We start from the raw sequence: 26,375 nt of genomic DNA, 5'->3' as shown, positions 1-26,375 counted from the left end.
TTTTAGGGAGGTTTCGCACAAGTTTTGCACGAACGATCGTTACTTAGTAAATGATATTAATACCTTATAAAAGGTGTAACTAATATTTTGTTCTCTCAGCGCTTAGCGTAAGCCCTTCCAACTCCATCTCCATAAGTATATTCCTAATACTAAATCCCATAATCCAATTACTATACGTTTTCTCAGACGCATTTCGCTATGGATTTTAATACAGTCGGAATGATCCCCGAGCTTTTTAAACTAAGTTGGTTTATTTTGTTATTTAATACTAGTATTTTAGCGGAGGGCTGATCACCTTTCGTTCATATGTTAACGATCGAGATAACACTGCGTATATATATATTTATATATATTAGGGGGTTGAATTAATTCTCGCCGTTTTTTGTAGTATTTTGAATTGAAAATATTATTTTTTTTAAAAGTAAGAATTTATTAAAAGTATTGCCCTTCTTTCTCGTCTACTTTGGCCCATCTTTCAGGAAGAAGTCGTATTCCCCTATAAAAGAAAACCTTGTCTTTTGAGGAAATCAAATTTTCAACCCATAACTCGACTTCTCGATAACTTTTGAAAATTTCTCCCGATAATCCATGCTGCATGGACCGAAACAGATGATAATCGGATGGTGCGACGTCAGGGGAGTAGGGCGGGTGTGACAGAACCTCCCAGCCAAAGGAGTTTATCTGTTCTTTTACCACTTTGGCAACTTGCGGGCGCGCGTTTTCGAGCAGAATGAGAATCGACTCGTGCCTGGCTGCGTATTCTGGACGTTTTTCTTCAATTGCTGTTTTCAGTTTGATCATTTGCTGCTTGTAAACCTCTGCTGTGACTGTTGGCCTGCTTTGAGAAGCTCGAAAAAAATTACTCCCTGCTGATCCCACCAAATGCAAAGCATCGTTTTTGAGCCGTGAATTTTGCGTTTTGCAATGCTGGCTTCAGCAGGGAGTGGCTGACCTGGCTGGCAGATGACTTTGCGGCGTTTGGGGTTGTCGAAGAAGATCCACTTCTCATCGCTGGTGATGACGCGATGCAAAAAACCTTTTCTGTGATGCCGTTGCAAGAGCGAATCACACTTGCAAAGTCGCCTTTCCATATCTCTCTCCTTCAGAGCAAACGGGACCCAGTTTCCCTGCCGATGAACAAGGCCCATAGCCTTAATTTTGAGGCGGTTTGAGGCGGTTGAAAGTGCCACGTAGGTGTTCGAGGCAGCAGGGGACAGGAAAATAAAAAAACGAAAGGAATGTATTTAAATCACAGAGAAATATTAATTTTTTATAAACGGCGAGAACTAATTCAACCCCCTATTATATATGATGTAGTGCCCTATGCACCATCGGGGTCGGATGAGGAATTGAAGAATATTTTCAATAACTTAATACGTATAATATGTATAATACGAGAATACTTCACAGCATTTTGAGTGTGTCCAAATACTCGTTCACAAATGTGGATTATCTTCGATTATGGGAGTTATTTTTCATATTAAATGAAATCCGTAAATGGCCAGACTTACACATTCTTCTTCATCTATGTTGAGATGTCAAAAATAATACGATAAATAACTCCTATTTATTATACAACAAGTATTTGGACACACTCAAAATGTAGTAAATAAACTATCTGGTCAAATAATAAGCTAAAAAATAATACTAAAAAAGGATATTTTCTGGCGTTTTTCATGTATGTGATTATAATCCAGGATTCGGACCTCACATACAAATAAAAGAGTTTCTGCTCAATTTAAAATAGAAGTCACTAGTGAAAATTCTAGTGATTCTTGTACAATTTTTCTAAATTGCATCATATATATCTAGAACTTCCAAAAAATTGAGTAGTGTGGTTTTCAATCATGGGTAGAATTGGTGAATGTTACACGTGTGTAAAGAGATAACTTTACCCAGCCTATGACGGCCGTAAGCCCCGTAAATGCCCAGACTTCCATATTCTTCTTCATCTTTGATGAGATGTCAAAAAATAGTATGACAAATCTTGATTAATATAAGATATTCAATTCATTGTGTCTATAGTATTGTTGTATCCAATGTATTGTTTTTAGGGATCAACCTTATTACAAATCCACTTTAATTTTTAAGACATAAAATAAATAACTTAATATAATTTTAAGACATTTAATACATAACTAAATAAGCTATAAATCCTTGTGTATTTGTAAGCAAGGAGAATTTTCTGAGGCAACTAATAAATATACATTTTTTATTAAATCAAGGGTACTATCAAATAACTTCAGGTGGTGTTCTTCAATGGATCGCAGCGATGAAAAGAAACAAAGACGAAGAAGGTTCGTGTCGATTGCGGTGAAGATCTTCAACCCCTATATCGACGGATCGAACTATTCACCCTGAAAGATGCTGAAACTGTAATCTCACCCGCAAACACCCTTATTGTTCTCAAATTGACATGGGTTTAGCATTAGGTTGTACCCTTTGTAATAATTCCTCTTCGACATTATTAAATCTAGTGAAGGGGTTGGCAACGAACGGCTCGCGAGCTAAGCCGACTTGAAAGTGGTCAGGTTAGGAGTCGTAACAATCGGCCGGTATGTATGAGGAGATGCATGAACGTGGAAGAGGCGAAGAATGTTTGCAAAGACAGAGTGGTGTGGCGTTCTATTCTCTCTGCCTACCCCTGCGGGGAAGCGGCGTCATGGTTAGTTAGTTAGTTTTTTTTTCTTAGACAATTTTTTTAAAATCATTTATATTTGAAGCACTAACTTTGTGATTTTTTATTTTATAATTAAAATTTAACTTCGTTTTAAAATCACTATAAATATTTTATTATAACTTATTTATAATGTCTACCGGTTAGCTTGGAATCCGCTAAAAATTATAATTTACTTAAAATAAAATATTAATAATGAAAACAAAGTTATATTTTAATTATAAAATAGAAAATCACAAAGTGTTTCAAACATAAATAATAAATTATTGTGTATTAAAAATTGGCTCCCCTTAAATTTCCTAACCGTTTTGCTACTCACGTTTGGCTCTTTTGGTCCAAAAGGTTGCCGATCCCTGATATAGTGTAATACCCTATGTCAACTATCATTCCCTACCCCCGATAAATACGGAATTCGGTTAAACATTATTAAATTTAATCACTCATCTCGACGGAGACACGTTTTCCATTTGGTAACCGCACATGAGCGTCACGAAGCCTGTGTATTCTAAATATTTACCGCACATACGAGTGCTTCCGCACACTTGCGGTTAATATTAACGCAATTGTGGGTAATCTTTGGAGTTATCCGTAAATGTTAAGATAATATGATCTTGGTGCCTGTTCTTGGGATATTTTGTATTTTAAAAGCATATAAGGACCGTCAGTCCATTTAATCTTCACATTCGTTTGGAAATGCCATAACTACGCGAAATAATTGTTTCAAAATTGATTTTTGAACAATAAAATACAACTTAGTAGACTCAAAAATTAGTGTTTCATTTAACATTTAATACATATCGCTCACTCCTTTCAACAACGTCATAAATAAAAAAAAACTTGATTTTTCTGGAGATTTTTTTTTGAGGTTTCTACATGTATTAATGTAGGGGAGAGTGCCCACAAGTGGGACAGAGGATGAATGGGACAATCGTCCTCCAGCCCAAACTATTATTACAAAAAAAAATTAAAAATTACCCAACATTAACGCTACGATATTAGACAGATTAATCCTCAAACCTTAGTTCTCGACTGACAGTAAAGCGAGTAAGACGTGTTACAATTTTTTTGCGTCAGAAAGTAAATTATATATTGCAATTTGATTTTGTTTGTACATATAGGTTATGATAAGTGCTGCAATTGATAAATACAATTATTTAAGTTGGTTCTCTCAGGATATTATAAAGTATGTTTCATCAAATTTACTTTAGAATAAATGTATCGATTTATCTATTTTTCTAAAAATCACGCATTTTCTTGAATGGGACGCGCGCAGTGATCATGAATGGGACGGTCCCACTCAAGGGAAAATTGCCCCATTCATGGCGAATACTTTTAATTTATATTAAAAATCGTTTGTACTCGTTTGTATTCCACGCATTGTAAACATTATATTGTTTTTAGGTTATAATGCCAAAAACACGGCATCGTTCACCAACCATCAATCACCAACGTTCTAATTGAAGCTGCTGTAGAAGAGGTTTTAAATAAAAGCAAAATATTAGGTCGGTTGCAAAGACATATGCAATAGGAAAATCTTCTCTTTATAGACATGTCAAACAAGTAAAGGCTGATAGAAAATAAAAGAGCCTATCAGCGGAAGCTAAACTGGCAGTGCATAACGGAGTCCTGGTTCTAACTCTAATGTATGGAAGTGAAACATGGAGTTGGCAAAATAAGGATGAAAGTAGACTGAATGCAGTCGAAATGCGATCTCTCAGAAGAATGTGCGACAAAACGATGTATGATAGATGTTCGAATAGTGAAATAAGGAAGGAATGCAAAGCTGAGATAAGCGTAATCGATAAAATTAAGAAAAATGTGTTGAGATGGTTTGGACATGTAGAACGAATGAGTGAGGATAAAACGGTTAAACAAATTTACTAGGCGAATGTTATTGGAAAAAGGAGCAGAGAAAGACTGAGAAAAACATGGCACGATCAGGTAAGCCAAATAGTTGCAAGTGGTCAGGTTGGAGTCGTAACAATCGGCGGGTATGAGTGAGGAGATGCATGAACGTGGAAGAGGCGAAAAGAATGTTTGCAAAGACAGAGTGGTGTGGCGTTATATTCTTTCAACCTATCCCTGCGGGGAAGCGGCGTGATAGTAAGTTAGTTTTTTTAGTTAGTTAGTTCAGTCTGAAGCGAGAAAAAATACTTTCCACGTATTTAAATTCAGCTGGAAGAATATGTTCTACAGTACAGAAATAAATCAGTAAGGGGAAATCAAGTATAATATCTGACACTTCAGAAAAGGACAAGTTTTTGAAAATACAATTATTGAAGAATGGAAAATGAAAACCTATAGATAGACCATAAAATAAGCCTAACGCTAAAAGAGTTTTAAAAAAAACTCAGTTTTCAACAAAATATTTCAATGAGTGATGACAGAGATCAGTTCAGATAAATCACTTGAAATAGAAGGTGTATCACTGACAAAAACAAAAGGAAAGGAGGATAATAAGTGTAACATATGTGAAGGAGAATATCAATATAGTTTTATGCAATGGCTTAAATGTAAATTTTGTGGCACATGAAAAAAAATAAAATTGCCAAAAATGTTGCAAAATGTTAAATAAAATTTCTTTTACATGTGTCTACGTATTATACGAAAGTGTCTACAGATGATTTTTGTTTTAAAATAGAATTATTCCATTAATCTAGCATTTTAATTAATGTCCTATTCATGGTATACTGGTGTCCCTCTCATGGGAGGGTGTTTATGAATGGGACATTTTAGGACATGATTTGAAATCGATTTTTCAGGCAGTTAGGTTAATTTTTTTAGAAAACAAAGTAGGGCATATTTGTAGCTAAAAGATTGAATAAAGAGAAACCACGTTTACTTTTTGTGATTTATTTTACAGAGAAGAACTAGAGAGGCAAAATCAAAAACGTCCCATCCATGGGCACTCTCCCCTATATTATTTTTTGACATCTCATCAAAGATGAAGAAGAATATGGAAGTCTGGGCATTTACGGGGCTGACGACCGTCATAGGCTGGTATAAGTTTTAAGCTGGTTTAAGTTTTCCAGCAAAAGAGGCATATTTTTAACTTAATATTTACCCGCTACAGGGCAGAAAGTATTGTTTTTGCATTTTGAAGAAAAGGTATTTTTTAATTATTTTTTTTAATTCTAAATATTTTTCAAATGGAGAACAAACATTCAGGTTTTATCTAAAAAGATCTGTTGCACAGTAAAAAGTTCGATAAGTGGCTTGATATTTATTTTTAATACATTGTATTATATATTTTAACTTTAAAAACGATCTCCTGAAAAAATATTTTTTTTTGATTTATGACATTCTTGAAAGGAGTGAGCGATATGTGAGTCATCCCACAAAGTTAATGCCGAATCAACAAATAATATTAATAAAAGTTTGTATTAAATGTAATATACGCCAACTGAGGAAATAAATTTAAAAAAACTAATAAGTAAAAAACACAGCACGCTTGCAAACATCTATCCTATTCTCACCCTCACCCCCAAATCAAACCAAAACAATGCAAAGGGGATGATTTCATTAAAATTGGGGTGTTTGATTCGTTCATTGTTTCACACGCAGTGCCAACTATACACTAATTTTAAAACAATAATTCTTTGTTTTAGAGTGTTCTCCAACAGCGAGGCGACCTCAGTCATCCACACAGAGCTGGCAGTATTCAATGTGTTTTTACAAAAGAACGACAGATGCGCAATCTTTTTAAAATTATATTTTTTAAACTGATCTGCTAGCCATATTATTTATTTCTTTACAACATTTTGAGTGTGTCCAAATTTTATTTTTCTTATTCCAGTTATTTTCTTCAATGAACTTTATTGAATCAGACACAAGAAATAGACTTACATACAAAAGTTCTACTGCTTGTATACTATTAAAAGATACCAGCTATGAACCCGATATAAAAAAAATGACATCTTCCATCCACTGACAAAAATCTACTTATACTGAAGTTTTAAGGGTTTGTTTGACTGGTTAAATTATAAGCTTAATTAATAAAATAAAAGCTTAATTAATAAAATATTTTCTGGCGTTTCGCATGTATGTGATTATAATCCAGGATTCGGACCTCACATACTTATAAAAGAGTTTCTGCTCAATAAAAAGCTTATTTCATCTAACCATAGATGTCTCTAGTGAAATTCTAGTGATTCAATTACTATTTTTCGAAATTTAACAATATACATTTATAGAAGTTTCTGGAATTTGAGTAGTGTGGATGTCAATAATGGGTAGAATCGATGAATGTTACACGTGTTTAGAATGATCACTTAACTTAGCCTATGACGGTCGTAAGTCCCGTAAATGCCCAAACTTAATATTATTCTTTATCTTTATTGAAATATTATTTTATTTTTATTTTATTCATTTATTTATTTAAAGTCGCATGTCTAAGCTATACAAAATCTATAAGAACCGGGTTGTAAGTAACAACATCAAGATAAAGCTTGTCAGGAGTATGGTCCACTTCATTTTTCTCTATGCTGCTGAAACATGGACCATAAAAGCAGCAGAAAGGAGAAAAATTTACGTTTTCAAAATGTGGTGTTGGAGGCGTATGCTCCGAATCCCATGGACAGCTAGACGCACCAATGAGTCCATTCGCCAGGAACCACACTTGGATGGCTTGACTCTGCCCAGTGTCTGTACACGACGGATTCTCCAGTTCTATGGAAACGTCGCACGTAGCAATGAGAATAGCCTGGAACGACTGGTTGTGATCGGTAGCTGGAGGGAAAGAGAGGGAGAGGAAGATCCCTATACGATGGACCAATCAAGTTAAGGCAGCAGCAGGCACCTCGGTGGTTGGATCGCTACGTGCAGCGCAGTCAAGGGATGACTGGAGAAGAGTCATTGCTTCCACAAGGGTCAAAACCCTCAGTAATGAGGAATAAGACGGAGAAGAAGTTTTTCTACTACCAAAAGATAGTCTAAGACGTACCTACTTAATTTGATAAGCGGTCTTGCATAAGCTGGGACTATATTATAGAGCCACTTTTACGTTGGGGAATTGCAAATATAGGTAGGATCAGTAGAAAATCAAAGCTAGCAATCTCCAGTGTTTGGTGGAAATCTACCAAATAAAATTTCACTCGCTGAATTCTGAAAGTATTGTTTTCTGGTTTCAATTTTAATTTTTGATTAACTTAGTAAATACCACTATTACAAACACCGCATACGTTAAAAATATATAAAAGTAAAAATAACTAACCACAAAGTAAATGCTTTAAATATGAATAATATTAAAAATGAACTACTCAATTCTTGAAACTTCAAGATATATTGATCAAACTCGTAACACAGTGTGCGAGAGTTCACTAGAGGCATCTATGGTGGGATGAGGGAAGCTTTTATTAAGTGGTCGTAAGCCTTATAAATGCCAAGAATTCCATATACTTATTCACCTAAAAAAATGTTTAATGTACAACAGTTTGAAAACGTATGATGAGATGCCTGAATGTATGAAGAATAAAAGAGTCTGAAGGATTTAAAAATAAATGTTTTGTTTACTGTAAGAAAATGTGAATATGTATGATGTAAATTAAGTGTAAAAAAGTTTACTTAATATATTTCTTTCGTTTATTAATTTTTTTTAATTTCTCTATTTTTTTATTTCTTAACTAAAGAAATAAAAAAAATAAAAAAAATCTATGTTGAGATGTCAAAAAATAATGTACATAAATATCTGCCTCCATAGTGTAATGGTCAGCACGCTGGGCTACCATACTGGAGGTCCCGGGTTCGATTCCCAGGTTGGGTCAAATAAATATATGTGATTATCGCTATAATATTCATTCAATATTACCCTGGACTGGTACCTGAAGTGGAGGGCTGATCACCTTTCCTTCATGTGTAACTATCATGATAACACTGCGTTTATATGATACAGTGCCCTATGCACCATTGGGGTGCGGATAAGGGTTTGAAGAAGAAGAAATATTCAGAGGAGATTACTCACGTTGATTTTGTACGCGTAGCTTATAAAATATTTACAGAGATGGCAGACCCCACAGCCCAATGGAATAAGCTTCCTCTTTGCGTCTAAAAGAGGGTTCACATATGCCGCTGGAAAAGCCGCGAGAATTTTACACTCTCTACTCCTGTCCTGAGGGACGCGTCAAAGGACCAAAAGCTGGAGGCGTGATCCAATTTCAAATTCAAAGGCGAATTTTTAAATCAATTTTTAACCGCAGCAGAGAGCTGCGTCGTCTAGGAGCGGAGACGGCACTGTACATACCAACTAAGGGTTAACTGTGGTGAAATATCAATATAGATGCAAGAGAAGTCTGGGTGTTTACAAGGCTTTCGACCCGTAATTTAAAATTTAATTTAATTTAATTTTAGGAAAACCAACAACTTCAAATACAAGACAATTAACACAAAGCCAATTACTGGTCTTCACAAATACACATAATATATAAAAGCATTTTCGGTTTCGGGTTGTGGTCCCGTGGCTAGTATCGCGGACTCTTAAGTCAGTGTTTCTCGGTTCGAACCCACTCTAACACAATTTGATACCTATTTCTAATAATGAGCCGCTAAGGCTCAAAGAAATAGCATGAAATTAAAAAAAAATTGTGTAAATAATAAAAATACAAATATTTCTAAAAATACAATTAGACCAGTCTGATGATGTCGGTAACGATGAAACCCGGTCGCTGGTCAAATAAAAATAAAGTGGAAAAGCTAAAAATATTGGTTTTAATCTAATAATATATTACAAATATTTCTCTTAAAAAAATCATTTGCAAACAAACACACTCACAAACACATATAATATATACATGGACACACTTCACACTTATACACACACGCACCCACACATACGCATACACATACATATGCACAATTAATCATTATTCGAAAAGCAAGCGCCGCACACTTCTGTGGTTATTTTCGAACAAGTCTCTTATAAAAGTTTTCGCCATAAATATGAATTCTGTCTATAATTAGTAAAAACAAGACGAGTGTGAAGAGGAGAGTTATTTCTAAGTGGTATTGGAGGAATATTAATATAGAGCTTAGATAGTAGTAGGACAGTCAATTGAAAAAGAAGCTATTTTATTTTTTAACAGGTAGGTTTTTGTAACAGTGATCACTTTATACGCGTGTAACTTTCACAATTCTACCCATGATTGACAATCACGCTTTAAATTTTTTTGGTATCTTTGCATATATTAGAAAAAAAGTTTTCTGCTAAATTCAAAGCTTATTAAAATTTATTTATTTATTTATATTTATTTATTTTAAAGGGAAAATAACAAATACATTTAGACATATAGAAAGTACAGGTTAGAGAAAAAAATGAACAAGGAGACTAAATGATTCAGAAACAATTTTCCACTAAAAGCACAAAAAGAATTATAATAATCAGAAAAAAATAATAGAAGTCGATAAGTGTAGATAGATTAGAATAAGTAAAATAATAATAATAGATTAGTTAATTAGAAAAGTATTTTTTCATATGAAATAATAGTAGTTTTGAAGATATCAGCATGGCTGCACACATGTTTATTATAGAAATTGCAATCCCTAAAGATAAAGCTGTTTTTCAGACAATAAGTCCTGGAGGTGGTCAAATAGAAGGTGGTCTGTAATCTTGTTCTGTCAATGTTCTGAAATCAAACATAGACGCTGTCGAGAACTCACACGTAGCGACGTGTGAATTATATGAAGTTACACATGTATAAAGTCATCACTAAACGAATATATGATAGGTCGTAAGCTCTTTAAATACCTTGGCTTTTATATTGTTTTTTATCTATGTTGAGATGTCAATGACCTATAACGATGTATTTTAAAGAAGCCAACAAGTAATTCGTTTGCCAATGTCTCCTTCCAAAGGAAATACTACAATCATGTATGACAGCGATAGCGAACATTTTTGAGCCTCAGTGACAAATTTTTATTTTTTTCAATATAACATATCGCTCATTCCTTTCAAGAACGTCATAAATAAAAAAACGTGATATTTCAGGCGAACGTTTTTAGAGTTTAAAAATATAACACAATGCATTAAAAATAAATATCAAGCCACTTATGTAACTTTTTACTGTGCAACAAATCTTTTAAGGTACAATCTGAAGGTTTTTTCTCCATTTGAAAAATATTAAGTATATTTAAATAAATAATTTAACAATACCTTTTCTTTAAAATGCAAAAACAACACTTTCTGCCCTGTAGTGGGTAAATATTAAGTTAAAAATATGCCTCTTTTGCTGGGATATAGTACATTTTCTGGGCATTCCGAAAACATGCACAACTGAAAAATGACGATTTTTGATTTATGACGTTCTTGAAAGGAGTGAGCGATATCGCTTGCCATATGCCTTGGAAATAAAAATGCATCAAATGTTTGTGTAACTTCAGATTTTTATATCAACAAGGTATTAATATATCGAAAAAAATAAGTACTTGTTAATGACAAAATAAAAGAAATAAATAAAATAAAAAAATTCTGGAATATTTTCCGCAGATACTTTGTGCCACATTTTATAAAATTAATTTGTTTTCGGCACTTTTTTTGCACCGTCTTGAATGTTTTCCTCACATATTATGTACTTTTTCGGTAGGTTAAATTGTATTTATAAAAAAAAAGTGGTGAAAACAAAGTTATTAAATTTTATATAAAAAAAATATCTTAAAAAAAATCATATGTAGAACTTTATTTTGTTTGTTAAAAGCATTGATAACTTTTTGGTATGGTAATAAAACACTATCCTTATCATTCATCATTCACTTTGTGTAATACCACTTTGGTATAAATGGTATTACACAAAACGAACGATGAATGATAAGGAGAGTGTTTTATATATAGAACTCTTAAATTTTTAATTAACGTTTTACGTAGTAAGTACCAGTATTTCTTAAAATCTATTGTGACACGTGTTTCGATGTATTCTTTGAAAATGATGCGGAATGCATCGAAACACGTGTCACAATAGATTTTTAAAAATAGTGGTATTTACTAAGTAAAACGTTAATTAAAAATGGATAGATTTTACCACAAAGTTACTGCCTAATCAATGAAAGAACTCTTAAAGCTGAACTATTATGAGATTTTTGTTGTTAGATACTAGACTCCAATTTTTTTATACCAGGTTCATAACCGGTAGCTTTCAATATAATATAAACAGCAGTACTTTCATCTGTAAGTCTAAACATTATTATTTTTTAATGGATAAACTCTGATATTTTTTGTCTTCATTCGCGTGCCATGCAAAATCGACTCGCGTGGCACTTATGGCACGCATGCCATAGTTTCACCATCCCTGATATATGGTAAACATAATTCTGAATTTTAAAGGATCCTCCCATCACAGTGCTAAACAGTTTCAGGCAATTTAACGTAATTATATTAATTAACAGTGGAAAGCCTTACGATTAAATTCCTTTGATGAATTCCCATTTCAATGTTCAAAGTAACTGAAATATTCTGAATTATAATCATTCGGGAAGTATGTGGTTATTTTCCCAATTACAGCCTAAAGATAGAACCTATTCGTATAACAAAATGGCATTCTTAAACGAGCTTAAAATGCCAAGAGAAAATATTTTCGAGCTTTTATGAAAAAAGCTTCAAAATCGATCGATCTTAACTGGCAGTACACAATGAAGTCCATGTACCGACTGTGATGTATGGAGGTGAAGCATGGAGTTGGCAAAAGAAGGATGAAAGTAGACTGAATACAGGCAAAATACGATATTGCAGTGCGACAGAACCATTTATGTATTACTTGTTAAATCAAACACACGATTTTTTGAGTCTACTAAGTTGTATTTTATTGTTAGAAAACACATTAAAATCAATATTGTGACAATTGTTCCCCTAGTGATGGCGTTTTCAAACAAATGTTCGTTAAATGAATATTGATAAACGAATAATAAAAAGCTTCTTTACATCTCACCAATAGATGTCTCTAGTGAAGTTCTAGTGATTCATGAACAAGGTTTCTAAATTGGTTCATATATATATAGAACTTCCAAGAATTTGAGTAGTGTGGTTGTCAATAATGGGTAGAATTGGTGAATGTTACACGTGTGTAAAGTGATCACTTAAACCAGCCTATGACGGTCGTAAGCCCCGTAAATGCCCAGACTTCCATATTCTTCTTCATCTTTGATGAGATGTCAAAAAATAATATGAAAATAACTCCTGTAATTGGAGATAATCCAGATTTTGTGAACAAGTATTTGGACACACTCAAAATGTTGTAAATAAATTATCTGGTCAAATTATAAGCTTAATAATAAAAATGAAAATGGTATTTTCTGGCGTTTCTCATGTGTGTGATTATAATCCAGGATTCGGATCTCACATACTAATATAAGAGTTTCTGCTTAGTAAAAAGCTTCTTTACATCTCACCAATAGATGTCTCTAGTGAAGTTCTAAGTGATTCATGAACAAGGTTTCTAAATTGGTTCATATATATAGAACTTCCAAGAATTTGAGTAGTGTGGTTGTCAATAATGGGTAGAATTGGTGAATGTTACACGTGTGTAAAGTGATCACTTAAACCAGCCTATGACGGTCGTAAGCCCCGTAAATGCCCAGACTTCCATATTCTTCTTCATCTTTGATGAGATGTCAAAAAATAATTTGATAAACGAATATTAGGGCATGTGAATCAAACGAGTGAAGAACGAACAGTAAAAAAAAATGAGGCGAATGTGGTTGGTAATAGAAGCAGAAGTCGGAAGAAATCTCGGCATAATCAAGTATGTAAAATACTTGGACGTGGTCATGTCAGGAGTCGGAATAATCGGCAGGTATAAATGAATGCGGAAGAGGCGAAGGTAGTTTGCAACGAAAGAGTGGTGTGGCGTTCTTTTCCTTAAAATTTTAACCTATCTCTGTTAAAAAATTAATTGAATATGAGGGTTTTTTATGACAAATAATATTTATTTTCAATAGTTAAAAGTGCCATAAAAAGAACGGTTATAATTCGTATCAAATAAGGGTAAAATAAAAATTATAATTGCATATTTACAGCGTGGTTAAAAAGTTTTGTGTCTTTGAAAATTGTAAAACCAAATAAAATGGTCCTTTTTAGGACTCTTTTGAGGTATGAAAGTCTCATAGAATCACCAGTAGTAAAAACTCGGTTAAAAACTGGTATTTTTAATCTCTGAATATAACTACGTACTAAAAAGACAGCCTTATTAATAATGTTTTAAAGGGTTCTCAAAGTGTTTGGATTTGTAATTTTTTTATTAATATAATACAAGCTGTGTCAGCCTCCGTAGATCCCGGAGATCCCGGGTTCGATTCCCAGGGGGGGTCAAATAAATAAAAGTGATTTTTTTCTCTCTAATATTTATTCTATTTAACGCTGGACCGGTACTCAAAGCCGAGGGCTGATCACCCTTCCTTCATGTGTTAATGATCAAGATAATACTACGTCAATACGATGCAGTGCCCTATGCACCGTTGACGTGCGGATAAGGGTTCGAAAAATATTATACTAGCTGTATTCGGTTACGCGTTTCTGTGGCTCAGTCTGGTCAAATGGAAAAGAGATAAAATATGAAGCACAAATTTTTCTTTCATAACCCGTAAGAAGCAAAAAAATATTTAATTTAAATTTTGCTAAGTAAATACCACTATTTCTTAAAATCTACTGAGACACGTGTTTCGATGCATTCCGCATTATTTTCAAATACCGTATCATGTGTCACAGTAGATTTTAAGAGACAGTGGTATTTACTAAGTAAAACTTACAACATTTGGAGTGTGTCAAATACTTGTTTACAAATCTGGATTATCTCTAATCATAGGAGTTTTTTTTGACATTTCAACAAAGATGTGTTAAGTGATCACTTAAACCAGCCTATGACGGTCGTTAGCCCCGTAAATGCCCAGACTTATATATTCTTCTTCATCTATGATGAGATGTATTTTTAAAAAAAAAACAAATTAAGTTAAAAATGGATAGATTTTACCACAAAGTATTTCATTATTATTTGTAAGTATGAATGAATAAAAAAAAGCGTTTCAATTTTAAATATCACGGTTTAAGCATCAGCACCATATATTAATTGTTAAAAATTTATTGATTTTTAAATGTTTCGTTATTATATTAAAATCTACTACAACAGTTGTTTTACTTCAATTAATGACATTTCGCCCGTTTCCAATTCAGCACTGTTTATTTTAATTTGATCCTTATTCTAATTCGCGCTTCTAATTAAACATCCTCGTCTCGCTCGCACCCTACATTAAACGTACGAGAGTGAGAGAGACAGCATCGCACTAAGGTTCATAATTTCGTCAAATATAGTTCACAAGGGTTGATTAAATTGCTCAAAAATGGTTTGGTGGTACAGTCCAATCGACTACGATGGGCAGTTCTTGAGACGCCCGCGATTGGAGTGTGAAGCGCATAGTTGAGAATTATGCATATTGTTGAGACAAAATCATGAATTTCTCCTTAAAACATTGTTCATTTTTACTGTACAGTTTTTTCACATCAAAATGGATGCCTTACAAATTAAATTGGACGATCTACAAAACTGATTGGACGTTATACTGCGTATTATAAAAAAGTTAGCATTTTTATAAATATTTCCCAAAGTTTAAGTACTACCAATTTTTACTGATAATCTACCAGCACCTTATAACACAACACTCCCAAAGTGACATTGTATGACACTCCTAGATTAACCTTACAAAAAATTACCAGAGTTATCTTGTTAATGACTACTAGAGCGACCTTGCTAAAGGCTCCCAGAGTGACATAGCAAAAGACTCTTAGAGTGACATTGCAAAAGACTGTTAGAGCGTCTGGCTAAAGATTCCTTGAGCGACCTTGCAACAGGCTCACAGAGTGACTTCGCAAAAGAGAGATGACCTTGATAGACCTTGTTAATGACTTCTAGAGCGACATCGCTAAAGACTCTTAGAATTACCTTGCTAAAGACTCCTAGAGTGACCTTACAAAAGGCTCCTAGAGTGACCTTACAAAAGGCTTCCAGAGTGACCTTGCAAAATACTCTTAGAGCGTCTTGCTAAAGATTCCTACAGCGACTTTGAAAAGGTTCCCAGAGTGACTTCGCAAAAAACTCCTAGAGTGATGACCTTGATAGACCTTTATAATGACTTCTAGAGCGACTTTGTTAAAGACTTCAAGAGCAACCTTGCTAAAGACTCCTAGAGTGACCTTACAAAAGGCTCCTAGAGTGACCTTACAAAAGGCTTCCAGAGTGACCTTGCAAAATACTCTTAGAGCGTCTTGCTAAAGATGCCTACAGCCACTTAGCAAAAGGTTCCCAGAGTGACTTCGCAAAAAACTCCTAGAGTGATGACCTTGATAGACCTTGTTAATGACTTCTAGAGCAACTTTGTTAAAGAGTTCTAGAGCGACCTTGCTAAAGACTCCTAGAGTGACCTTACAAAAGGCTCCCAGAGTGACATAGCAAAAGACTCTTAGAGTGACATTGCAAAAGACTGTTAGAGTGACATTGCTAAAAGATTCCTAGAGTGAACTTACAAAAGACTCTCGGGACGACCTTGCATAAGATTCATAGAGCGACTTGCAAAACCCCCCCAGAATCCCCAGTAACCATGAACTAAGCAGCATCGTCAGGAGCGCTCTTCATTTAATATGCGTCACGTACTTTCCGGCTGTGGAGAAAGCGCAAAACGAACAACCGACGGAATAAATTGGCGCTTTACGAGCGCTAATTTCGCGATGTTAAGTGGAAGAGGCGGGAGATGTGTCAGCCATCTTGGGGTAACGAGCCGCCATCTAGATTGACGACCGAAAGCTTAGGGCCTTCTCACACTGCGTAAAATAATGCTAAAGAAAATAATTAGGTAGCTGCGTATTTTGTCGTATGTAAGACACAAGTAATAAATTATTTTTTGACATCTCATGAAAGATGAATAATAATATGGAAGTCTGGGCATTTACGGGGCTGGCGACTGACATAAGCTGGTATAAGTGATCACTTTACACACGTGAAAAATTCACCCATTATACCTATTATTGACAACCATACTACTCAAATTCTTGGAAGTTCTATATATATGAACCAATTTAGAAACCTTGTTCTTGAATCATTAGAACTTCACTAGAGACATCTATTAGTGAGATGAAAAGAAACTTTTTTATTGAGCAGAAACTCTTAAGACAGTACGTGAGATCCAAATCCCGAATATTTATAAGTTTTTTGGACACATTTTAAATGTTGTAAATAATTTAAAAATATAAAAATTAAAAAAAAAACAAGAAATAATAAATAAAAAATTACATTACATGTTATTCGGCTCAACACAGGCCATGCCTAAAGAGCCGTAATACATATATTTAGAAAATTGTATATATATCTATGAAATAAATCAATAATAAAAATAAAATTGCTGTAACTAATTTCAGTGTACCATTCACTCTGTTCCCAGCATTCACTTTATTTTCTTTACTGATCATTGTGTTTTTAACGATTGCAGATTGTGATGCAGACTAGTGAAACACTGTTACGTCATACGACTCCCGGAACACCAGTGCACAAGGACCTTAACAGTGTTTCATCTTTGAATACCCAGTGTCCAATCAAATGTAACGCACGTCAGAAAGGCGCTTCTGATAAATTATAATAATATGTGGTGGACGATTACGGTATAATGTAAGTATGTACTTGACTTGAAATTTTTATTTAAATTTAAAAAAAAGTTAAAATAACGTCTTAATAAGGGTCCCCCATCAGTATCGAAAACGAAGAAAATTACAATATCGTGGGTATACTGGCATAAAACATTAACTCTAAAATCTCTGTTTGAATGATCCATGTTATTCAAAGCTTTTAAAATTTATTTTCGAAGCAATAAATTTGTGATTTTTCATTTTATAATTAAAATTTAATTTTGTTTTAAAATCACTATAAATATTTAATTATCACTTAATTATAATGTTAAAGATATTTAATATGCTGCCCGAAACCATTAAAAATTCCAATAGTGATCATGTCTTTAAGAACAGTGTCCGTCGATGGTTGCTTCTCGTTGGAAGGGACGAGGTAGAAAGTGAATTAATTGAAGTCCAGGTGTATTTATTTTATTGTAAAACCTTTATTATGTAAATTGTATCTATTGTATGTAATGTATATAATCTAAAATTACAATAAAAAATTAAATAGAAAATTTTAAAAAAATGTATTAACATATAAGTATTTCGGCTCGACACAGGCCATACCTAAAAAGCCGTAATACATATATTTAAAAAAAAATGTATGTATCTATAAAATAAATTTTAAAAAAATGTCCTACCGGTTTCGAAGCTAACCGCTTCTTTTTCAAGACTGATTAATACTATCAATAATAAAATATTTTTAGTAATTTTGTGTTAATGTCCGCCTCCGTAGTGTAATGGTCAGCACGCTCGGCTACCGTTCTGGAGGTCCCGGATTCAATTCCCAAGGGGGGAAAATAAAATATAAGTGATTTTTTCACTGTAATATTTATTCAATATTACCATGGACTGGTACCTGAAGCTGAGGGCTGATCACCCTTCCTTCACGTGTAAACGATCAAGATAACACTGCGTTTATATGACACAGTGCCCTTTGCACCATTGGGGTGCGGATAAGGGTTTTATTATTATTTATTAATTTTAAAACAAAGTTATATTAAAATAATTGAAGCTTTTATTTTGAATTAAAAATAAATTAATGAATTTACTTGTAAAACCACAAATATAACATTTCAAACTAATTAGTATATTTTGCCAGTTTATAGAACGTTAAAATTTTTTAATATTGCATCATTATTATTATTTATTTTCAGAGTTAACGTTTTTTGCCAGTACACCTATGATACATAATGTATTCGAACCATAATGTATGATAGTGAAGCGTGGAGTTGGCAAAAGAAAGAAAAAAAGTACACAGAAGGAAAAGAGGAAAAAAAATGTATCTAAAATGGACAGGTGCTATCTAAAATCAAATTATATGCCATTAAACCCATACCCCATACTATACTCGCATGTTATACATGCATGGAGTTGGCAAAAGAAGATTGAAAGTAGACTAAATGCAGTCGAAATAAAATATCATAGTGCGGTAAACCAATGTATGATAGATGTATCAATGGTGATATGAGGAAAGAATGCAAGGCTGAGATAAGGATTATTGATAAAATTGAGAAACGTGTGTTGAAATAGTTTGGGCATGTGAATCGAATGAGTGTAGAAAGAACAGTAAAATAAATTTACGAGGCGAATGAAGTTAATAGAAGCAGAGGAAGGTCAAGGAAAACTTGGCATAATCAAGTATTTCAAATATTTGAAAGTGATCCATGTCAGAAGTCGGAATAATAGGCGGGTATATAAGAGTAGATGCATGAATTTGGAAGAGGCTAAGATAGTAGTCAAGATATTAATAGTCAATTATGGGTAGAATTGGTGAATTTTGCATTTGTGTAAAGTGATCACTTGACCAGCCTATGACAAATCATATGCCCTGTAAATACCCAGACTTCCATATTCTTCTTCATCTATGTTGAGATATCAAATATCCATTTTTGTGGAAAAAACCTGAAAATCAAATAGTTAAAAAGAAGTCCAGATTGATACTTGATAAATGTAAGTTTGTATTTATTTCAAAATCGAACCCGGGACCTCCAGTATGCTCCGTATGTGTAAACTACTCCACTACGACGGCGGACAGTTGTTATTTACCCAGTTATAATTATTTTCACAAAAAAATACGATTCGCTTTAAAAACAAACATACAAATATGATCACTTCTTTTAATGTAATTGCTTTTTCAACCTCTGAAGTCTGTCTCTTTGAAAAATACGGGAAAAATATTGCCAATGGCGGTGAAAGAAATATAATGTAAGATACATGAATGTAGAATTTTAGGGTCAATCAGTATAAGTCTATTAAAGACAGAATAAATAAATAAAAAAACGACTCTTTCCATTCGTAGCCATAGCACATCATTCTTCAGTAATTCTTGCACTGTCCAAGCGGCCAGACTGTGGAATGAATTATCTCTTCTTGTGAAAAATGTATCTCTGATGACTATCAAGAAACGCCTTAAACATAACTATCTATCCTAGAAATGTTAATTATCCATCACATCTCTTCTTCGTCAGATTAATCTTATTGTCCTCCAGTGCTGAAAATAGTCTTTTTCCGTATCCTTAAATTTTTTCCAATTTATTGCTGCTTACAGCAAGTTTTTACCCCTCACAACGGACCATCTTTTTTGAGGTCTTCCAGCGACACTTTTCCTCTCCCAAAATCTTCATCTTAAATATTTAGGGGTCCATCTTGTGGGGTCTTGTCTTGCAACATGTCCTGCCCATTGCTACTTGAGTCTTATTACGCGATATATGATATCCGCTATTCTGGTTCTGTTTCCGAATTTCTTCAGTTTTTTTTATTTTATCTCTCAGGCTTAAACCAAGCTTGGACCTTTCTATGGGTCACTGTGTACATTTGAGGTTTTCTGCTTTTCTTTTTGTCAGGGGTATGGTCTCTAATGCATATGTGGCATATCACACAGGCAGTGTGCAGGATTCACATGTCTTTCTTTTCAGACAAGTCGTATTATCTTTACCAACATATTATCCTTACCAAATACCTTGTAGAGAACTTCATGTACCTCTCTGTACATTATCAGGAGAGAACACTTTTCATTTCTCCACAAAGCACATCATTCTTCATTAATTCCTGCACTGTTCAAGCGGCTATGGGATGAATAAGTTTTTTGTGATAATGAAACATCTCTGATGGCTATCAAGAAACGTCTAAAAGATAACTATCTTTCCTTGAAATCCTAATTGTCCATCATATTATCCTTCCCAAATATATGGTAGAGAACACTTTTCATTTCTCCACATAGCTCATCATTCTTCATTTATTCCTACAATGTCTAAGTGGACAGACTATAGAATGAATTACTGGGGACAAAATTCGGTCACTTGTAAAAAAAAAGTGGAAAAAACATACGTACCACTGCTACTAACACTAATTTATACTATTAACATACCTTTGAGGTACAATTTTATGAAAATTTTAGTTTTTTTATAAAATAATTTCTATTAAATATCACATAAAGTATAAGTAAATCCTAAATCCAGTCACCAAAGTTATACGTTTTGGTGACTGGATTTAGGAATAAAAGTGACTTACAATGATTGGTTTCTGAACCCTTCGCATATGGTATTGTAAAAAAATAATTTCATTTCCAATTCGATTATGTTGTATATACGATGGTGGAAAAGGTTACCTTAATGTTGAAGGAAAAGGGATTCAAAGCAATTATTCGTTTGGCTTAGAAAAAGCCGCTCAGACCAATTTGGCAACTTAGACATATCGAATATATCGTAGTCATACAGGAGAAAGTGACCAAGTGCATTTTTAACAAAAACGTAATCGTTGACTATTTGATATCTTACTAGCTTAATATTGCCCTGAAAAAAATTCCGAAGGATTTAAACTTGAAAGTAAATTATATATAGATTTGTTAAAAATGACTAACTGAATTGATGTTTATTTTCATGCCAAGCAAAAATGACTTAAATGCCACTCCTGAACATTTTACGTTTTGGTAGTTGGTCACTTTCTCCTGTACGACTACGATATGTGTATTGTTATATTGAATTTTAGAGGTGTCTTCAGATGAAACTTTTTTTTTTATGTAAGAAAATGGATGTCAGACCATTCCAAGGGCTTACGACCGGGCATTTGGCAGGTTTAAATGATCACTTTATTTAGTTGTGTAGCGTTCACCATTCTGCTCATTGTTGAATGTCAATATTGAATTGATTTTTGAAACTTGTATACTTCTATAAAATAATCTTTGATTTCTTTGGTTTTTGATTAGATTTGAGAAGTTCCTTCCTTTTACGAGTAACTATATATATATATATATATATATATATATATATATATATATATATATATATATATATATATATATATATATATATATATATATATATATATATATATATATATATATATATATATATATATATATATATATATATATATATATATATATATATATATATATATATATATATATATATATATATATATATATATATATATATATATATATATATATATATATATATATATATATATATATATATATATATATATATATATATATATATATATATATATATATATATATATATATATATATATATATATATATATATATATATATATATATATATATATATATATATATATATATATATATATATATATATATATATATATATATATATATATATATATATATATATATATATATATATATATATATATATATATATATATATATATATATATATATATATATATATATATATATATATATATATATATATATATATATATATATATATATATATATATATATATATATATATATATATATATATATATATATATATATATATATATATATATATATATATATATATATATATATATATATATATATATATATATATATATATATATAATAAAAAATTACTTCAATTGATGCGAATTTGATATATCGTCTGAAAGATATATTAGAAACATTATCAAGCGGACATAAAATTGATACTTAAAAGTTTTCTGTGTATGCGAAGAGTATGGCAGATCTTTACATCAAACTATATCCTTAGAATCCAATGACTCTTACGATGCACAAAATTTTAATGCACGGATCGGAAGTTATAGAAAAAGTGTTGCTTCCAATTGGCTAAGTATCAGAAGAAGCTGCTGATACACGGAACAAACATTTTCGCGTATACAGGCAAAATTTTGCTCGAAAATTTTCGCGAGAGGCGTCATAACAGGAATAAGATTGGTACCTCGTAAAAAAAGCAAACCTTTTTTAACAGAGACCATAGCCATGTTGTTCCCAGCTGAACTCAATAGAAATAGCAATGAAGAATCGTCAGATGAGAAGAAGGACTGTGTCCGGACGAGGAACCATGGCCATCTTTCTCACACTAATATTTTTTTAAATTATTTTTTGTACGATTTTCATTTAATTTTTTTTTACTGATTATTCTTTTTAACTCCATAAAATACAATAAATTAGTCAAAAGGCATATTTGGAATCGATTTAGAACGAAAAATAATATTGGCCGCCCAGGTCGCTAATATACCCCACTGTGCGACGTTCATTTACGTCCATACTCCCGGAAAGGTTAGTTTTGGCCACAGCTTGTAAATAAATAAATAAATAACTTACGAAGGAGGTCTATCTGTATGGAGACGCTTAAGGGGAGAGTCATGTTGTTGTTGGACGCTTGGCAGGTCAACTCTTCCCCTAGTCTGGAACGTTCTGCTGGAACTTCCAGGTGACTGGTGGTGGAGAGAAGAGCACCCCCTCGCCACCAGGATACAGAAGATGGGGGATCCCCTAAAACAACAACAAAGTCATTAAAAATCAATATTATATATATTTTTTAAAGAGATATATATTTGTTTCTTGAATGTTTTCCGCAGATACTTTGTGGCACATTTTATAAACTTTATAAAATGAAATTACTTTGTTATAACCATTTTTTTATTAATAAAATTTAACCTACCAGTTTAAACAAGAATCTTGTCATCATCAAGGTTTATATTAATTCAAAAATATTAAAAACATTAAAATTCTCTCACCAAAAAACTTCCACACACTCCGTAAAAATCCTAAAAGTTATTTTTATTATTCATTGCATGAAAAACAGTAAAAAGTTCAATAAGTGGCTTGATATTTATTTTTAATACATTTTATTTTATTTTTAAACTTTAAAAATGATCTACTGAAAATTCAAGTTTTTTTTTTATTTATGACGTTGTTGAAAGAAGTGAGCGATATGTGTAAATGTATTAGTAATCAGGTTGTATTTTATAAAATAATTATATTAAATAAATAAAATAAAAATAAATTAAAAAAGTTGTGGTAGTAAAATAAAAAGCGGGCAAGGAAGGAGTCGGATTATCGTTAGCGAAATTTTCAAAAGAAAAAAATAGCATCAGGTGTTTCAAAAGAATTTTAAGGATCTCGGCTTTCTGTTGAAATACAAGTAAACTTTTTCTTAAAAATTTATTTCTATACACGGGTAATGTTAGCTTTTCCGAATCATGCAAATGTACCCCCTCCCCTGCACAGGGTGTTTCTTTGCGTTTCGGAAAAAATATTAATAATCGTTAAGAATATTTAATTTTTCAAGTTCAACGTAGTACATAATACAATTTCTCAAAAGATAAATCATAAAAATGCCCGATAATATAAAATTTTCAATTAATTTCTGCGAATGACATGGTATTTACATTTAAAAATGAAAATAACATATTTATCAGAAAATTCACAATACAACCTTGTAAAGCCATATCACAAGGAAAATTTACCACTGTTTCTCAAAAGCTATTGTCGCGCGTGTTTCGATGCATTCCGCATCAATTACGACGACCGTCATAAGCTGGGTAAGTGATCACTTTACACACGTATAACATTCACCAATTCTACCCATTATTGACAACCACACTACTCAAATTCTTAAAAGTTCTATATATATGAACCAATTTTGAAACATTGTTCTTGAATCAATACAACTTCACTAGAGACATCTTCCTTATTCTTTTTCATCTTTGATGAGATGTCAAAAAATAATATAAAAAATAACTCCTATAATTAGAGATAATCCATTAAGTATTTCGACACACACAAAATGTTGAAAATATTTATTTTTCATTTTTGATGTTCCAAAACATTCTTATTTGGATCACCTCACATAGAATAACCCATATGAATTATTTTACATATTACTCACTCCTTTCAACAACGTCATATATCAAAAATCGTCAATTTTCAGTAAGGCGTGTTTTCGGAATGCCCAGAGAATGTACTATATCCCAGCAAAATCGGCATATTTTTAACTTTTGTAATATTTACCCTATACATGGCAGAAAGTGTTGTTTTTGCATTTTGAAGAAAAGGTATTGTTAAATTATTTTTTTAAATATACTAAATATTTTTCAAATGGAGTAAAAACATTCAGGTTTTACCTAAAAAGACCCGTTGTACAGTAAAAAGTTCAATAAGTGGCAAGATATTTTTTTAAATACATTTTATTATATTTTTAAACCTTAAAAACGATCTCCTGAAAAATCGAGTTTTTTATATTTATAACGTTGTTGAAAGGAGTGAGCGATATGTATTATTTTACATATGTCAAAGGGGAAAAAGATTACATTTTGAAAATAAAAAGAAACACACTGTAATTTGAATTAAGATTTATGCCCGTTATTAAGGAATTTTGAAGGCGCAGATAATTTTTCTCCCTAAAAGAAATTCTTTTGCGTATCTCTGTTGGGTTTATTTGGAGGAATGTTCTTGTTTGTGGCTGCGTCTTTGAATTTAACAAGTACTGTGTGAAAATAATATTTAAAATCTTTCCCTTTCGCTTTTCTCATTGCGAATAAACAAGCAAAAAGAAATATTTCGCTAAAATAAAATAAACACATTTTTAAAAAATACCGACAGTGAAATGATAGCGGCTTGTTCAAGACCTCTATCTGGTAAGCAGATCTCTATATTGCTAAGCAAATCGAGAGATTATTTACTAATATTTTTCTAACCCATATCCGCACCCAATGGTGCATAGGGCACTGCATCGTGTTTCCTTGATCTTTACTTACTTGAAGGCGAGGTGATCACTCCTGCGCTTCAGGGACCAGTCCAGGGTTAGCATGTTTAGCTACCGTGCTGGAGGTCCCGGGTTCGATTCTCAGGGGGTGTGATGTTTTACACTGTAGTATTTATTTAATTTTTACTTCTTGAATTGATTCGGAAGGCACTGCGATAATACCTATCCATTTTTAATCTAAGTTTTACTTATTTATTGATTTGGCGTTTAATTTGTAGAACTCCATTTTAATTTATGTATTAATTTTAAACCAAACACACATTTTTTGAGTCCATTAAGTTGTATGTTATTAACGAAAACACATCAAAAATTAAAAATTGTGACAATTTTTTTGCTTCGTTATGGCGTTTTCAAACGAATTCTTTTTACGTGTTTTTGTTAATAAAATACAACTTAATAGACTCAAAAAATCTGTGTTTGATTTGAAAATTAAAATATAAAATAAGTTTAACTTGGTAAATACAGCCATTTCTTAAAATCAATTATGACATGTGTTTTGTGACACGAATAATATATATATATATATATATATATATATATATATATATATATATATATATATATATATATATATATATATAATAAAAATATGAACCTCCTCTTCCACATTTATGCATTTTTTCATTCATACCCGATACGTATAAGAAAATCCATATATTATAAAATGTCATATAAAAGCATAATGATCACCACATTGTGATTCCTAGAGGTGTTTAAAAAAAGTGGGTTTTTCTTACAATACCATTTATTCTATATTACTCTGGACTGGCATCTGTAGCGCAATACTGATCACATTGACTTCATAAAATAAACGTTCAAATAAAATCCCGTCAATTTGTTGAAACAGTGCCCTATGCACCATTGGGTACGGATAAGGTTCAGTAAATGTAATCTAACTTAACATTATGTCGCTGCTCCCCAGGCGTAGGCAGAGAGAATAGAAGGCCACAGCAATCTGTCTTGGCGAACGATCTTCGCCTTCGCCATTTCAACTCCCGTTTTGGAATAAAGAAAAATAATAATAATACCCGATACTATT

General features: G+C 32.3%; 1 protein-coding gene across 2 annotated transcripts in view; it reads right to left on the bottom strand.

Moving 5' to 3' along the window:
* The window catches only part of LOC148311115 (neural cell adhesion molecule 2-like), a 480,558-nt gene that overhangs the window by 27,696 nt on the left and 426,487 nt on the right, over positions 1-26,375 (bottom strand). For both annotated transcript variants that reach the window (XM_088257228.1, XM_088257229.1), the window contains one exon: positions 22,891-23,061. In XM_088257228.1, the coding sequence (XP_088113354.1) occupies positions 22,891-23,061 (171 nt within the window). The remainder of the gene's footprint in view (positions 1-22,890; positions 23,062-26,375) is intronic.

The sequence above is a fragment of the Brachycentrus maculatus genome, unplaced genomic scaffold, assembly GCF_059751285.1.
Source record: "Brachycentrus maculatus isolate JH-2025_06_01 unplaced genomic scaffold, ASM5975128v1 h1tg000075l, whole genome shotgun sequence".
Lineage (NCBI taxonomy): Eukaryota > Metazoa > Arthropoda > Insecta > Trichoptera > Brachycentridae > Brachycentrus > Brachycentrus maculatus.
Note: the sequence above shows the minus strand (reverse complement) of the source record. Positions and strands in the feature narration are given on the sequence as shown.